This window comes from Neofelis nebulosa, chromosome 3, assembly GCF_028018385.1.
Source record: "Neofelis nebulosa isolate mNeoNeb1 chromosome 3, mNeoNeb1.pri, whole genome shotgun sequence".
Lineage (NCBI taxonomy): Eukaryota > Metazoa > Chordata > Mammalia > Carnivora > Felidae > Neofelis > Neofelis nebulosa.
In genome coordinates this window covers 70907461-70926246 of record NC_080784.1, presented here as the reverse complement: position 1 = coordinate 70926246, position 18786 = coordinate 70907461, and the positions used below count along the sequence as shown (strand labels likewise).

The window sequence follows — 18786 nt, the reverse complement described above, 5'->3', positions numbered from 1 at the left end:
CAAGTATCATACTTTCTCATACAACAGAGCTTTGCACATAAAATTCCTTCTCCCTGGAGTCCCTACCTGTTTCCCTGCCCAATTAATTGATACTTACAGTTAGAAGCTTAATTCTCCACCATCCAAACCAGCCTCATTGAGATTCCTTTGTAACACACCTCAGAAACAATCATGCTTGTTTACTTATTAACATTCCTCTCACTTTGTAACATTCTTTTCTGTGATTAACTTCTGCCTGCCATATTATATAATTATCTGCATAAGGGCACATTTTGCTCTCCATTTTAACTCCGGCACATGTTGATGCAAAGTGGATGCCCACATGTATTTACTGAGTGGGTGAATTAGCAAGGCTCTTGTGGGTTTTCAAGAGAATCTGAATGATTGCTTGGAGGAATAGCAAAAAGCATGCAGGTGGCTGGAGCAGAGAGTTAGCAAGGTCCCTAGCAATCTTAAGAGTCTGTGCTTTCTGCATGTGTGATTCAAATTTTCTTAATTACAGTTACATTTTTTTTATTATTCAGGGTCTACAAAACTACCTATTGATGATATTTGCATTTTGCATCATCTTGACTGGAGCATTATGCACGGCTTACTCAAAAATCTAACAGTCATAAGACCAGCAGATGGCAGCAGTGGGCAAGAGAACACCACTACGGGACTCCACAAATATGCCAAGGACAGAGTTCATTTTCAGACAGCAAATGGATCTCCACTTGTCTTGGACTGGGTAAATGATTTTTTTCCCCACAAATGTGAAAATAAAGAAAACTAAGTTTCAGTCAAGTGTAAAAATGTAAAAATCTGCTAATGAACTATTTATGAAGGGAAGACTTTCCTGGGTGACTACAATGTCTGCATTCTCACAGCACTACAGCTGAATGCTCCTTTTACCACAATATGGACTCAATGGGCAAGGCAACTTATGCTTGTTGCATAAGCTACAAAACAGTATGGAGTTCATATACACAAAGAATTTTGTATATGTCCAAGTTTCCAACATGTTACCCTCATTAATGAAGAGAGGAAGAAAAATGTTGGGGAGAGAAATAGAAGACCCACCTTATAATGGAATTCCAAAGATATTTAGATCCTTTGCTAGAAAGGTAAATGTCACGGTTGGTCACTGAATGTTAAAAAGGCCATTTCATTATTTTTAGCCCAACCTTATTTTTACTTCAAATTAATATTGCCCAACTCTACATCACCCACTGGTCTTAGCTCAAAATGCTCTTGATTATCTCCAGATAAAATCCTCTTCAGAGAAGAAAAATTTCCCACCGTTGGGATTATATGTATAATACATATACAAACAAATACTAGTGCACATACATAAATGCACACACATATGTATGTATGTAGGGGGAATTCTAGAGTTGCTGTAGTGAGGGTCTAGCTTATCAGAATGAGAATTTAGAGGGACCAAAATCTTCTTTGTATGTGTAATTTATTATTTTTTTCTGAAATATACTTCTGTAAAATTCTCTTTAAACTGGAGACTTTCTTCCTGTTTTAACTGGTGGTTTCCATTAGGTTAAAGAAAATAATGGACATGTTATTTATACATATGTGTGTGTGTGTGTGTGTGTGTGTGTGTGTATTCAGAAGAGACAGGATAGCATTCTACTTAAGTGTATGCACTCTAGAGCTAACCCAAATGGGTTTAAATCTCACTTGTTCTTCATCTTAATTGTATGACTTTGAACAAGTTCCTGAGCTTCCTATATCAGATTCCTCATCTGTAAAATGGAAAATAGTGATAATGATGATTATTGCAAGGTTCAAGTTAATTAAAATCTGTACCATGTGTTCATGAGTGTCTGGCACTTGGCAAACGTTATATAATTCTTAGTTATTATTATTATGTGCTGTTTGAGAAAGCAAATGTGTCTGTAGATTGGAGAATATTTTGTAAGAGCTATTGCCCTCACCGCCAGCCCATCCAAACAACTACTTATTCCTCTTTATGAGTGCACTTTTAAAAATGATACTGGAGTCTCGATTTCATTATTGAATTATTTAATTGTCACACCTTACCAAAACTCATTTTAACTTTAACCTGAAATACCATTAATTATGTTGATAACTTTAAATATAAATTAACATAATTATTCTTTAGCTGAGATTGCCAATTTATATGCAAAGTTTTAAATGTGAAATTAAACAATTGCAGAAGAAAAAAAATTTTTTAATCTTATTACCACTATATAGTTTCTGCTACCATACAATGCCTTTAGTGTTAGAGTAGTGTGGGGAAAAATAAGCTTTTCAAAATAATTACCATACAAAAACTCATTGTATACAGGTTAGTCTAAATAGGCAACTACTGGGGAACCTGGGTGGCTCAGTTGGTTAAGCGTTCAACTCTTGATTTAGGCTCAGATTATGATCTCATGGTGGTGAGATCAGCCCCTGCTGTGGGGCTCCGTGCTGAGTGTAGAGTCTGCTTGGGATTCTCTCTGTCCCTTTTTCTCTGCCCCTCCTATGCTGCTTGCACCCAAAATAATAAACATTTAAAAATAAATAAACATTAAATTACTTAATAAACATTTAAAAATAATAAAACAAACATTAAAATAAATAATAAACATTAAATAATAAAGAATGAAAATAATAATAAACATTAAATAATAAATATATAACCATTAAAAATAATAATAAATAAACAGGCAATTGCCAATTCTACACTTTATTTGCTCAACTTAGGAAGTTAATGTCTCTCTCCAAGTTTTGCAGCTTTATTTTTTCTTATCTAGTATGGTCAGATTGTTGTGTTTTAACTCTTTATTGCTTGGCTGTCTCTGTGTAGAGAGAAGGTACCACCTGAAGTAGGGAAGTAGGAGACCAGTGAGGCTGGCATCCAGATTATTAAAATTTTTTCTTAGCAGAATAAAAACTCCTAATTCCTAAAAATTCCTAATGAGTTTTATGGAGTTAATAGTACAGTATTTCTCCTGAGCTACCAAATCTACATTTGTTCCTGTTGTGCTCATTTATTTGCACTTAGAGTTGCTAACCACTAAACCTATATGTATCAATATTGGTAGAACTGAAAAATACATTGAGTTAAAAAGGCAAGTTCTAGAACCATGTGCACAGCATGATACCATTTAGGTACATTTTCAAAAATCAAAGTAATATATATATTTTTCTATGCATGCCTCTATATGCAAAAAGTCAGAAAAAATACACAAAACTCATAATAATGTTTGCTTCTAGTGAGGGTAAATGAGATCAAAATGGCAACTCTGGGGTTAATGTCAGCTTGAGCATTATCTGTAATTCTCTAATTTTTATGGCAATCAATTCATACATTGGTTCTTTAATATGTGTTAAAGAATCAACAGCAAAAGAGCTCAGAGCATGTGTCTAAATGTTAAAGTAATTAAGTCTAGATAAAGAGAATATGGATGAATGTTACATTCCTCTTTATTTTTTTTAATATTTTTAAATTTCAAAGAAAGCATGCACACACACATGCACACAAATAAAGAAGACAGGGATCAAGACAAAGTTGGAAAATTACCCAACTTAAAAATCCCACCTTCTAAAGGTCGAATCCAGAAACTCACTTTTCTAGAATTCCTTGCAGTAGGATGTGACATTCCTGATTATGTAGCCTCCAAGGTCAATTTTATGGTCCTGCTGGAGATTATGTGAGCTACCTAAAACACTTGCTTCAGAAATTTATCCTCATTAAAAAAAATAACCTCACAAATATAGCCTATTTTAATCAACTTTAACGAGGTATAGTTTGCATCCAATAAAATGCTTAAGTGGAAGTGTTATGAGCAAATATATACACTCATGTAATCACCACTGCAACCTAGATACAGAGCATTGCCAGCAACCCATAAAGTTCCCTTATGCCCTTTTGTAGTTAATCCCCATACCCCGGCTACCAATTTATTTTCTGTCATTCTGAATTACTTTTACCTGTTCTAAAATTTCATATAAATGGGATTATATAGTATGTACATTTTTGTGTCTGATTTCTTTTATCTTACAGCCATTTTTAATCTACTTTTATGATCTAAAACAATTATAATTCATTCTCAATTATTTTCCCTAGTGGAAAAAAGCATACATGTGTATTCAAACTAACAACTAAAACAAAAATGATTAACATTTGGAATTGTTATATTTAAGTATGTGATGTGTCTTGTTCCAGAAATTCAGTTTTAAATTAATAGTATAGTTAAGAAAAATTCTCAATTACTCTTTGAATCCATCTTCAGTGTATAATGTTTATTTTTGAGGGGATGTAAAATATTAAGCTGCTTAAACTAGATCACCTACCTTTTCTACATGTTGAAAAAAAGTGTATCTTGGATTTCCTACAACTAGTAAATGGATTATAATCTCCAGGGCTGGAAAGTGTGAATTTGCATTTTTACAAATACTCCTGGTGATTCTTATCATACTTGTGCTCCAAAATTTTTGAATTTGTGACTTATACTTTACTCTTTAGAAAATTTCAAAGAACTAGGTTATTAAAAAGTAAAACAAAATTCTGTCTTTCCTTCCTAAAAAGAGAGAGAAAATTTAAAGATAAGTATCCATTTAATTTTGTGCAGACTTTTAGGAGAAAAAAATAAAATGCATAAAACCAATCTGTTTAAATGGAATTATTTGGCAAAAAAAAAAAAAAACAATGGTAATAATAAATGAGCATTATATTATTTTTCTTTTTTGGGTCAAACCACTTACCTTCCACATAAATTATCTCTGAGGTTGGTGGCCAAGTCTGTTTTCACTCAGATTCTGCAGGTTAATAATATCTTTCTCCAGTAACAAAATCTCTAACATAATTCATGTTGACAAAATCCCATGAAAACAAACACACCCACTAAAAAATCCCAATTTCAAAATGGAGAATTTCCAACAAGTCCTAATGAAATAAATCACTGAAATGAAGAGGAGAGGTGGATGAGAATAGTTTCTAGGATAGAAACAGTAGGCTGTAAACTAGAGCCTAACTTAAAGCATTCATATGATCTTCTGAAGAACCTTCTAAGACACTGACTGTATTTTTTCTCTTACCAACAGGGTCTTATAAGCACTGTTTCTAATTCATTTATACCTCACATTAATAAAAGTCTATAAATCTTTCATACACACCATAAGGTTTTGATTTATAAAACTCTACTCAAGTAATTCTTTCCAACAGAGAAGGCTATGTTGTCTCCCTTTCCTCCAAAAATATTTGAGAATTATATTGGCTTTATATGCATGTGATGGTTAAAATTACTGTGAACTCCTTGAGAGCAGTTGTTTTATCTTTATACCTCAAGGACTTAGCACAATGCATGGCACACAAGAAAAAAAATAACTTTTTTGCATTGCACCCTGAAGAATATCTTTAATTCACAGTCCAAAATTTATTAGCCAATGATTCTTCTAAAACACATTCTTAGTAAATTTACTGAATCATACCTTAAATATTTAGTGAGTGGTTTCCTTGCAGCTGAGGCACAGGCTAGGCATTGAAACACATCAATAAAGCAGCCATGGAACTTAATCAGAAAATCCTAAGAAATCAGGTAAAAATCTTTGAGGGCTGTGAAGGAAAATTTGGGGGTACTTTGAGGGAATACAGTAAGGGGAACCGATCGTGAAAGATAATCCTTAAAATGAGCCCTTAACCAAATTAATTGCTCATAGTGAAACCAAGAGAATTATAAGAAAGCTTTTTTATTTTGATATTTTTTTAAAAGAGCACAGATTAGGGGCACCTGGGTGGCTCAGTCAGTTAAGCATCCGTCCTGGCTCAGGTCATGATCTTGCTGTTCACAAGTTCAAGCCTCACATCTGGCTCTGTGCTGACAGCTCAAAGCCTGGAGGCTGCTTCAGATTCTGTGTCTCCCTCTCCCTGCCCCACCCCTGCTCGTACTCTGTCTATCGCTCTCTCAAAAATAAATAAAAACATTAAATTTTAAAAAAATTAAAAAAAATAAAGAGCACAAATTGTATCTTGCATCTTTGCTGAACTCAGCTCTTAGCTCTAATAGGTTTCTAATGGATTTCTTAGGACTTGCTATGTGGACAGTCAGGATGTCAGCAAATAAAGAGTTTTGCTTCTTATTTTTCAATCCAGGTGCCATTCATCTCTTTTCATTGTTTTGTGGGCCTGGCTATGACCTCTGCCGTATTTTGAAAAGATGTGGTAAAATGGGACACCCTGATCTCACTCCCAATCTTAGGGGAAAAGCATTCAATCTTTCACCATTAAATATAATATAAGCTGTATGTTTTTTCCCAGATGCTGTTTATCAGGTTGTGGAAATTACCTTCTGTTTGAAATTTCTTGAGAGTTTTTTATCAAGAAATGATGCTATATTTTGTGGGGGGAAAAATTGCATCTTTTGAGATGATCATGCTTTTTGTTTTTGTTCTGTTAATATGGTGAATTACACTGATTGATTTTCAAATATTAAACTAATTTTGCATTCCTGTGGTAGACACTACTAGGTCATGATCTGTTTATTAGCCTTTCTATATATTGCTGGATTTATCTTTGTGTTCATGAGGGATATTGGTCTGTAATATCAGGGTAGTAGCTTTAAAACATTTACTAAGAATTGACACTATTCTTCCTTAAATGTTTGATAGAATTCAAAAGTAAAGCTATCTAGGCCTTGCTTTCTTTAACATATATAGGGTGATTCAGGTCATCTATTTCTTCTTGAGTGAATTTTCTTAATTTATGTCTTCCAAGGAATTTACTCATTTCGTGAACATGGAGACGTTATTGGCACAATATTGTTTATAATATTTTTTAATGTTTACTTATTTTGAGAGAGAGAGAGAGAGAGAGAGAGAGAAAGAGCATGAGGAGGGGAGGAGCAGAGAGAGTGGTATAGAAAAGAATCCCAAGCAGCCTCCACGCTGTCAGCACAGAGCCCCATGTGGGGTTCAATCTCACAAACCACGAGATCATGACCTGAGGTGAAATCAAGAGTTGGATGCTTACCTGACTGAGCCACCCAGGTGCCGCTGTAATATTTCTTTATTCTCCTTTTCATATCTGTAGGATCTGTAGTGATGTCCCTTTCTCATTCCTAATATTGGGAATTTTTTTCTTCTTTTCTATTTATGAACATTCTAGCTAAAAGTTCATGTTTTATTAATCTGTTCAACAAATTAGCTCTAGATTTAGTTGAGTTTTCTCTATTATGTTTTTCTTTCCTATTTCATTGATTTGTGTTCTTCTCTATTATTTATTCTATTTCTTATAAGTTTTTAACTTGCTTTGATTCTCCATCCCCTCCCTCTTTTTCTAAATCTCCAACTATATATACATACATTCTACCTGCCTTGATCTTCCCAAATTCTTATTACTATCTACTCAACTCAGAAGGCTTCTGGGCTCTATCTGTGTTTCCCTTACTGCACTGCAGCCTGTAAACTCTACCTAGGCAGTAAAATTGAAAAATAATAGGGCTCAACTTGTTTTTCCTTCTAACAGGGATCATAGTCCTGTCCTGCCTATGGTCCAGTGTTTCATATATTTTACCCATTTTGCAGTTTCTTTAATGTAGAAGGATTCGCCTGGTTCTTATTACTCCATCTTTGCAAGAAACATAAATCCTCTGATTAACATTTTGTTACATTTTAATTTCAATTTCTCTTTTGTCACATTTTCATGAACAGCAACACCAAAGAATAATTAAACATTATCCTTGCGTGAATATAGTTCCTCAAGAAATATGTCTAAGTCCTAATTTCCAGTACTTGTGAATATGACCTTATTTGGAAATAGGGTCTTTACAGATATAATTAAATTAAGGATCTCTGTATCATCTTGGATGGACTCTAAATCCAATGACCAGTATCCTTATAAAAGAAAGGAAAGAGATATTTGTCACAGAGACACAGAGAAGAGGGCCACATGAAGATGAAGGCAGAGATTGGAGTGATGGAACTACAAGCCAAGGAATGCCAAGGATTTCAGGAAGCCACTAGAAGCTGGGAGACAGGCATAGAAAGGAGTTCTCCCTCAGACCCTCTTGCCAGACTTTTTAGCCACAATAACAGTGAGAGAATACATTTCTGTTGTTTTAAGCTACCAAGTTTGTGGTAATTTGTTGTCCCATCCCTAGGAAACTAATCCAATGAGCATACAAGACATTGCACAAAATAAGGTGCACAAATGCAACCCAAAACCTTTAGTCCTAGCAGTACTACTGCTCAGATACAGATATTGGCTGAGTTACAAAGCAAACATAGAATAAGTAGAAGAATTACATGTTGTGAAGATCTCAAAAAGTGGCTTTTTTTGCCTCAAAAAGTTGAGCATTTCATCTTTAGATAGTACAGGATGGGGCATACTCTCTTCCTCCATGAAGCAGAATATGTCAAGTAATATTCATTTGTTTTTGTTTTTTTTTTTTTTAAGAAAGAAATAAATCATATGACCTGGAATGTTGTATAAAGCATTTTAGGCACACATCTCTGTGTAGAAAAAGCTGTGACAGGAATTAGATAAGAAAAAGAGTAGGATTTTTTTTTAAGTTTCTTGATATTTACAGTAAGATTCTTCTAGCACACCAAGGATATCAGAGTTAACTCAATTGTTTTTTTAGCTACTGGGCTCCTTATGTGGAAGTCATCTCACTTTTCTCCTGTTGAAGACAAACTCTCTGGACGACAGTTAAACTACTATCTTTTTTTTCAACGTTGTTTTTTGTTTTGTTTTGTTTTGTTTTGTTTTGTTTTTTGTTTTGTTTTGTTTTGTTTTTTTGGGACAGAGAGAGACAGAGCATGAACGGGGGAGGGGCAGAGAGAGAGGGAGACACAGAATCGGAAACAGGCTCCAGGCTCCGAGCCATCAGCCCGGAGCCCGACGCGGGGCTCGAACTCACTGGACCGCGAGATCGTGACCTGGCTGAAGTCAGACGCTTAACCGACTGCGCCACCCAGGCGCCCCTAAACTCCTATCTTTTAAGCATCCTGAGGAAAGTGAAAAATAAAATAAAACAGAGAATTTCAATATGTGTGCTGTGACTTACTTATCACTTGTTTACACTGAAGCTTTATATATATATATATGTGTATATACATATATACATATGTATACATATATACATATATATACATATATACACACACATATATGTATAGGAACCTATACATATATGAACCTACATATATATGAACCTATATATATATATGTATATGAACCATATGTATACATATATGTGTATATATATATGAACCTATATATAAATGTGTGTGTATATATATATATATATATGTGTGTGTGAAGAAAATTATTATAAGTAATTGGCTCACATCATTATGGAGGTTGAAAAGTCTTGAGATCTGCAGTTGGCAGTCTGCAGCCCTGGGAGAGCTCATGATATAGTTGTAATCCGAGTCACAAACCTGAGAAGGAGAGCTTGATGGTGTAAATTCCTAAATTCCTGTCTGAGTTTGAAGGCCTGAGAACCAGAAGAACCAATGCTCTAAGTTCTGCTCTGAGTCCAGGTCCCCCAAAGGTAGGAGAAAACCCACATTTCAGCTCAAAAACGGTCAGGCTGACTGTGAGTGAATCCCCTCTTACTCAGCCTTTAATGAATTGGATGAGGCCTCTGACATTGCAGATGGCAATCTGTTGGACTCAGTCTACCAATTCAATTGTTAATCTCTTCCCAAAACACTCTCATACATGCACCAGGAATAATGTTTAACCAAATATCAGGGCACCTTGTGACCCATTCAAGTGACACATAAAATCAACCATCACATGTATGGTAGGCCATTTTGTGGTAATTAGCTCTTCAACCATAAAAAGAATTTGAGTTTAAACCCTTAAATACACTGCTTGGTATTATTTGTGGAAATTGTTTTAGAATGTGTCTGAGACTATGGTAAAACCTTGTTATTATAGACACACAAAAGAACATGCAATTCTTAGGAAGTTTTCCTCTGGGTCGTACCTGGTCTGACATTAGAATTTCACTCACTTCTATTGAAATCAAAGTAAGCTCTAGTCAAATTAAGTAAAAGCATGGGTCAGGGGCAGTGTAGCAATAAGGAGCCTAATAAAAATATGGTTCCAACTCTTAAAAACATTAGGCATGGGGCATCTGGGTGGCTCAGTCAGTTGAGCATTGGACTATGGGTCAGGTCATGATCTCGAGGTTGTGAGTTCAAGCTCCACATCAAGCTGCTGCTGTCAGCCTCTCAGTGCAGAGCCCACTTCAGATCCTCTGTCCCCTTCTCTCTGCCTTTCCCCATTTGTACTCTCCCATAAATAAATAAATAAATAAATAAAATAAATAAATAAATAAATCATTATATACACTCTGAGGAAGGAAACTCAATGTATTCTTTCCACATATATAATGTATCTCTAAATTGAAACCCAACATATACCTCTTAAAAATCAAAGCAGTAGGGGTCATTGGGTGACTCAGTTGGTTGAGTATCTAACTTTGGCTCAGGTCCTGATCTCACGGTTCATGGGTTCAAGTCCCACATCAGGCTCTGTGCTGACAGCTCAGAGCCTGGAGCCTGCTTCAGATTCTATGTCTCCCTGTCTCTCTCTCTGCCCCTTCCCCACTCACACTCTGTCATTCTCTCTCTCTCTTCATCTCCCTTTCTCTCTCTCTCTCTCTCTCTCTCTCTCAAAAATGAATAAACACAAAAAGAATTTTTTTAATAGAAGAAGTAAAGTAAGTTGTCATTTACTTGACTGGGCACAGCATTATGAGGTTGGTGGTCAATTCATTCATGATAAATTTTAAAAATACATAAAATGTTTTATTATGTGATAAACTTCCATAAATTTTGAGGGGAAAACATGTTAAGACTATGATTTAGTAAGAGAAGTTTTGAGGGAACTTTGAGGATTACACTTATTTGAAGCAATTTATGAAATTTGCAAGTTGATAGAACATGGATAAGAGGAGTTGAAGAGACAATAATAAGAGCCCAACTAATAGAAAACATTTAATTGAATACGACCCTTACTTTTTTGAGGCACAATTTATATGCAATAAATGCACATGCTGATAAATTTTTACAAAGTTGTACATTTGACCTGCCATCACACAAATCAAGTTTTAAAGCCTTGCTTCTATCACCCATATCACTATTAAATTGTTAATTTTTTCTTCTGGTTTAAATGTATTCCATATTTTTAAAATTTTTTTTATTATTTATGTTTAAGAGAGAAAGAGAGAGACAGCACAAGTAGAGAGGAGGGGCAGAGAGAGAGATAAGGAGACACAGAATCCAAAGCAGGCTCCGGGCTCTGAGCTGTCAGCACAGAGCCCAACAACCAGGCTCAAACCCATGAGCTGGGAGATCATGATCTGAGCTGAAGTCAGACGCTTAACCAACTGAGCCACCCAGGTGTCCCATTCCATATATTTTTTTAAATGCTGCTGTCTCTCTCTCTCTCTCTAAAAATTGTAAATAATGCTCCTCTTTCTAGTTTATCATCTGCCCCTCTCCTCAAAGGAGCCTTTATTTCAGCTTAAGTGTGCTATGTGTCATTTCTTTGATACAATGCATGTCTTCACATTTCACTTCACAATCTCACTTTCTTTAAACCCTCTTGTCTTTCCTCAAAGCTATAAGCATCAGGGGTGTCTGGGTGGCTCAGTTGGTAAGTGTCCGTCTCTTGCTTTCAGGTCAGGTCATGATCTCACAGTTTGTGAGAATGAGCCCCATGTAGGGCTCCACGCTAAGAGCAGTGGATTCTCTCCCTCTCCCTCTCTCTCTCTGCCCTACCCTGCTGGCTCTCTCTCTCTCTCTCTCTCCCTCCCAAAAATAAATAAATAAACTTAAAAAACTACAAGCATCTTAATCTCAAGATACATTTTTATCTTTGTAGTTTTCCTTCACTGATTTAAGTAGCCAACACAATATTTTTATAAAATAGGTGCACAATGAATGTTTATTTAATGAATTGAAATAAGCTAAATCCCAAAGGCCTTGTTTGGTGCTAAAATTATCTTCTATCACATATTTAGGTTTTATATTGGGAGAAGTTTATTTGAGAAAAATTAAGATGTTAAAATTCAAGACCATTTATAATTTCACTGTGTTGCTGCTGTCTTTTAATAATAGCTCATATCTAATTAATACAGTAGATACAATTTACAAAGTTTAACAGGAAATCATTTTAAATGTTCTAATTATTGGAAAGAACAAAAGTAAAACACAGTTTCTGTCATATCTTCCTTTGTAAAAAACATGCCTTGCTATTAAAATAAGAAGAGGAGCCAGATAAAATGATTTATACATTTTGGTGGGTTTTTTTAAGCTCAAGGAACATATTAGTAAAAAAATCTGTTGGCTTCCACATGAAATTATCCAAGAAGATGTTAAAGTAAACAGCCAGGAAAATGCAGGCTTTAATTTTCTTGAAATAGAAAAATTAATATTCTCAGTAAGCTTGGAATTAAAAATCTTATATTTCTTAGAGCTGTAATGAATTATACATCTTTTGTTTTGTTTTGTTTTGTTTTGTTTTGTTTTGTTTTGCTTAAGGATCAGTACTCTAAGATGTCTCTAATATTACATACAGTAACCACTCAAAAAGCATTAAGTTTAGTTGTGGGGTTAAGATTCTATATCCTGATATTCTTTGACAGTCACGTATGTTTCTATGTTCCTAATAGTGTTCTTTTAGTGTGCATGACAAAATAAGGCATTAAATAATTCATAGGCTACTTTCCTAAAATGAAGTAGCCTAAGAAATCCAGGAAAATGTTCTTTCCTATACATAAATTGTAACACATGTGAATACTTATATCCCAAGTTTATGAGTGGTGTCAGCCAATCAACTTACTGCTTATAGCGCCTGCATTAAAGTCGAAAACTTTAGAACTGAAACCTCTCCTAAGAGGAATCATTCAATTTTAATAATTAGGAGAAATGTTGTAGCCAAGTGAGTTGGTTAAAATGAAGTATTTACTCAAAGTGAAATGTCTGGTTGTCTCACCTTTAGTTATTAATGTATATTAAACAGTCATTCATGTAATCCATCTGTACAAATACATTTTCCATTTTGACCACCAGAGGCCAGTGCAGGTTTAATCGTGATAGTCTTTATGTTTAAAAAAAAAATGTAGATTTTTTTTTTTTTAAGTTTGGGCTTCCTTTCTTTCTCCCCCTTCCCTGCATCTCTCCTCTGAAATGATTGTACTTTGCCATATATGGATTTTTTAAATTTGAAGTAAGAAAAAACTTTTCTTATACCTCATACACACAAGTCAAATTTTCAGCGTGATGTCTGCTTTTCAGTCTTGGTTCTTTATCACATTTGACTTTATTAGTTAGACTTCATCATTTAATTTCCTAGAAGTGGAACACATCACAAAATAAATCCATTTTTAGAGTTATTTAACCAGAAGAGTGTGTTGCCTGAGAATATCCAGGGCATAGAAAATTTCTCAAAGCCAGTGCTACTGGCACTGGTAAATGTGGCTGAATAAATACTAAGCTAGAAGCCACATTATTCTCTGACCAGATGACAGAGACATCATTACTAAATCATTAGGCTGAATGGCTTCAGGTTTCTCTAAGATGCTCTAATAATTCTTCAGCTTCATTAGACATTTTAGGTCACAGAGACCTGGGACTATCTGCCCTGCTATTTTTGAAGACCTTTTTGCAACCCAGAGGCGGAAATGTTTTCCCAATAGGCTATTAAGTAATCATTTGCTGTAATTGGATAGATTCTGGATATGGATTCTTATGGGTTCTTACCATCACTGGGTGGACTGGCTAAAGAAATGTGTGTCCTCAGTTCCTATTTCCTGGGTTCAGAATGATGTTTTACTAAGGAAAACGTCTGATGTAAAGTGGGGTACCAAATGATCCTGTTTGTTTCAGCACTGAAATTCTTAGTGGAAAATTACCAAGAAGCAAATTCCATGGAGATAGGAAAGTTGGACATGTCTAAAATACTCAGATCATAAGCTGAGATATTTTCCAGAACCTTCTTCATTTCTCTTTATTTACACAACAAAGTCATTTAGAATCCTGTCTCTTCACTTGCATCATCTTAATTGTGATGCTTTTTATTGAGGACCTCAGGTCTGAAATTCAAAATCACATATATGTATTGTCTTGGTAATAAAACCATCAACTTTAATATGGGAATGTGACATATTCTTCAATAAGTGGTAAGAAAATATATGAAAATCTAAATCTCACAATATATTCCAATAGATTTTTGTGCATTTTATTTGGGAGGTGCAGGAGCAATTGGAAGGCAATATGGAATTGAACACTTCCATATAGGAGGGATTTTCTGCAGAAACCAGGCTCTCTCTACATGCTACACTATTTTATGTAAATGTGGATCTCTTCTGTGGCTGTTGAAAAATTCAAAATGCCTAATTATTTCTTAACTTCAGTGCTTTGTGGGATTGATTTCTCCTCCTGAAAAGATGTTTCAAGATCATAAATCAAAGGAAGAAAACATAATTTCCCTCAGCTTTTGTGTGGTTTTACTGGGTTCTGCAGCCCCAGCTGTTTGACCTACTATTCATTCAGGCAAACTTTTCAGAAAAGTCTCTCAGAAATCCAAAGGGCCAAAATGGCCCCATTCCTATGAAGTTTAGTTGTTTGTGTGTGTGTGTGTGTGTGTGTGTGTGTGTGTGTGTGAAAGAGAAAAAGAGAAAAGAAGGGAAAGCGAGAAACTCATCAACATAAATTGTTATTCATATTGGTTGAAGTTTAAACTACACTAAAAGAAAATTCTTTAGGGGTGCCTGGGTGGTTCAGTTGGTTGTGCGTCCAACTCTTGATTTCAGCTCAGGTCATGACCTCACCATTAATGGGTTCGAGCCCAATGTCGGACTCTGCACTGGCAGCAGGGAGCCTACTTGGGATTCTCTCTCTCTCTCTCTCTCTCTCTCTCTCAATCTCTCTCTCCCCCCTTCTCTCTCTCTGTCTCAGAATAAATAAACTTTAGAAACAAAAATAATTAATTAAAAAATAAAACTCTTTATAGAACGAGAATTTGTTGTTTTTTTAACATTATGATGCCCATGTACATTCTCACTGAAATGGACAAAGATGTAGTTTAAATTGGCTTACCAATAAAACAAGTGTCTTTTAAAAAAATTTAAAAACAAAAGTATAAAACTGAAAATTAAAATTGCACCTGATTGATTCTCTCATTCTCTCCCTATCTCTCAATTTTTATCTTTCATACACACACACACGGTCTTAGACATCATCTCTTATATTTGTTACTAAAAAATTTAATTAAATGCTGCTATTAATGTTTATACATACATATTTTGTGCTTTTTTGTGTATGTTTATTCCTACTAGAATTATTGTATCATAAGATATCTATCTTATTTTAAATCTTGATAGATATTCCCATAATGCTCAGCAAAAGTTGTAACTATATTTTAACCCTGCTAACAGATTCTCTACACACTGCCCAAATGATTTTTATCACTTTCTTAATTATTTCCCAGTGTGATTAGATTAAAATGGCATCTAAACATCCAAGTGTGTCTAAGTGTGAATTAGTTTGTGAGCAGAATTAATCAACTCTTCCTACATATACCAGCTCTTTGTATTGCCTTTTTGTGACCTTTCTTCTTGTTTATATCTCTTGACAATTTTTTCTAGGGAGTTTGGGGGCCTAAAATTAAAATTTGTAGGATCCTTTTGTGTATTAAGGGATTTAATCCCTTTGCCTGCAGTGTATTTTTTGGTAAATACTTTTCTTAGTTTATTTTTTATTTCGTTTTTTTTGATGATTACCACCCATACATTTAAGTCTTACGAGGTAAAATGTATCGAGTGTTCCCTTTTAATGATAGATTTTGGTCACACCATCAAAATAATTCTTTTAAATCTCTATGATTTTTTCCTAACACTTTTATTTTCATGTTTTATATTTAAAATGTTAATTCATATGGAGTTAATTATAGAGCAAGGGGTAAAGATTTACCTATAGTGTTTTTCCAAAAACCTCATGGGTTATTTCAACCCCATTTGTTGAATAATTCTGCTTTCCTTCAATGTTCTGAAATGTTTTTAATGTATGTCAAATTCCTATAGGTACTTGAGTAAATCTCTGGAACAAGAAGTCATTTTTTTGTGCTAGGACCAAAGAGTTATACTTTCTATGTCTTAATAATACATCTTAAAATTGTTCAGCATTTTCACTCTTATTCTTTGTCCCTTTCGTGTCATTTCTAGTTATTCTTTATATATATATATATATATATATATATATATATATATATATATATATCCTTAGAATAAGTCTATCATGTTCCAGGCAAACAAACAAACACAACAGCAACAATACATTTGTTGATATTTTGATTGGATAGCATATAAGTTTGTAAATTTAATTCAGGGACAATTAACATCTTTCAAATATTTTAGTATTTTAGTTGTGCTACTGCATCATTTTATATTTGATTGTCACCAGTTTTAAATACCAGTTCTTGGGGGAAAAAACAGTTCTTGGTTTTATTTATCAGTTCTACTATTTATCTAACTTTTATTTCTGTTTTAATAATTTTAATCTTCCTTATTTTAAATCTGAGTTAAGTGTTTAATATTTTATTCTCTTTTAGTAAGTAAAAATTCTTAACATCTATTAATTTTTCTATGAATACAGTTTTAGACAAGCCACCTAAATTTCGATATCTAGAGTTTTTATTTTCATTTTCTAGATATATTCTGCACCACCAGTTTCAATATTCCATTTTACACAAGAATAACTGAGATGGCACTTTAAAATTTCCAGATGGTTAAAGTTTTAAATTTTAATTTCTATAATTTTTATTTTTCATAAAATTAATGTAATCTATATTCTTTCTACTTACGAAATCTTATCGAATTAGGTTTTTCCAATGTTTTTATTTATTTATTTTGAGAGAGAAAGAGCAAGAGGGATAGAGAGTAGGCAGGGGAGGCACAGAGAGAGAGGAAGAGAGAGAATCCCATGCAGGCTCTGCACTGTCAGCACAGAGCTTGACATGGGGCTTGAACCCAGAAACCGTGAGATCATGACCTAATCTGAAACCATGAGTCAGATGCTTAACCAAGCCACCCAGCCACCCCTTATTGAATTAGTTTTTATTCACTAAGATAGGATCAATTTCTATAACTGCATGATGGAAGCTTGAAAATAAGATGTCATGACCATTCTCAGGTGTTTAAATGCTGCATGTACAAATTAAATCAACTTTATTACTTTTTTCACATCCTTTAAACCAAGTATTTATTTTAAAATTTAATCTGTGAGTTAATGTTTCCTGAAAAGATTGTTTTTTCTATTCATTTCCTTTTCTTATAGGTTTGCTTCTTGAATTCTGTGATGTTATACTATTTAGTTCAGAAGAATGAATTCCAGTTAGATCTTCTTTGCAAAAGGTAAAATTTGTCTTTATAAAGTTCTGTGTTTTGAATGCATTTTTGACTTATCTTTAGGTGACTGCTGGTGAGCAGCATATAGCTGACTTTTTGTTTGTGATCCAGTGTGAGGCCTTTCATCTAACCAATGAGTTTATTCTATTTATAGTTATCCCTATAAACACTGTTTGGTTTCAATTCTTCCATCTTATTTTGTTACCTTTTCATTTTTTATAACTTCTCTTTTTCTATCTTTTTCGATATAATTTGTATTTTCTGACCTTCTGTCTTCATAAAGTGTATGGGCCCCTCTTTGCTTTTATAGCGTGGTGTAGTGTTTCTACAAGTATGAACCACAGACTAATAGAGTCACCTTGATTCTTGTCACACAGGCAGATACCAGACCTCCTGAATCCAGGACCTGAGACGTGGAAAAGGGATGCTTTTCACAAGCTTGCCAGGGATCTTTTGAATTCCACCAAATCTTATTTTGCAAAGTTTCAAACATATTGAAAATTTGTGCAACAAACCCAGGTTTGAAAATTTGAAAGAATAGTAATAGAAACCCCTGTTACACCCCCACCTAACTCTAATGATTGTTAACATTTTGCTCCCTTTACTTGCTCTCACTCACTCTTTCACTCTCTCTCATTGTCTCTCTTTCTGTCTCTCTCTTGCCCTCCCACCCTAGAGTTTCTGAAGATAAATTCCACCAATCTTGAAACAAATCCTGTCACATTATTGTTAACGACTTCAGCTCTTATTGCTTAAGACTAGAATATTGTGCTTTATGATCACAATATTATTAACACAGCCACAAAATTTAACATTGATCCAAAACTATTATCTAATATGATATCTGTAGCTGACTGTTACACTAAAGGCCACTATGTACCTCTGAGACATCAACAAAGGAATCTGCCGCAAGCAGAGACTGGATGAGCACATGCCTATTGGGGCCATCCTCCAGGAGGGCTGCTGGTACCACCAAGGAAGCTGATCCGGCCTCCTTGAAAATGAAGAGCCTAAGAAGAGAGGATTCCAGCCATCGAGTCATTCCCTCTAGCTGCATGAGTGAGTGCTAACAATATCAATGGAAGAACCTCCCAACCCACAGAACCTGAGAAACAATAAATTATTTTTTAAGCCACTGAATTTGGATTTGTTGTACAACAATAGCTATCTGACATTTAGTCTGTATTTAAATTGTCCCAGTTGTCAAAATAATGTCCCTCTATAGTTTCTTACCACTTTTTTGATTCACATCCATTCAAGACTTACACATTGAATTTGGTTATCAAGTTTCTTTATTGCCTTTTTATTTATACCTGCCCCCTGTCCTACCTGTTTTTATCGTTAATGACATTGACTTTTTAATTAAAGAATCCAGGCCTGTTGTCTTATAAATTAGTCTGTAATTTTGATTTTTCTG

General features: G+C 34.4%; 1 protein-coding gene across 14 annotated transcripts in view; it reads left to right on the top strand.

Moving 5' to 3' along the window:
* The window catches only part of TMEM144 (transmembrane protein 144), a 63596-nt gene extending 45092 nt beyond the window's left edge, over window positions 1-18504 (top strand). For 13 of the 14 annotated variants that reach the window (XM_058721053.1, XM_058721055.1, XM_058721051.1 and 10 more), the window contains one exon: window positions 525-8068. In XM_058721053.1, coding sequence (XP_058577036.1) covers window positions 525-608 — 84 coding nt within the window. In that variant the 3' untranslated portion in view covers window positions 609-8068. Of the gene's footprint in view, window positions 1-524; window positions 8069-17298; window positions 17376-17746; window positions 17889-18219 lie in introns of those variants that run through there. The other variant, XR_009259227.1, reaches the window with a different exon arrangement.
* Window positions 18505-18786: the final 282 nt, after the last annotated feature.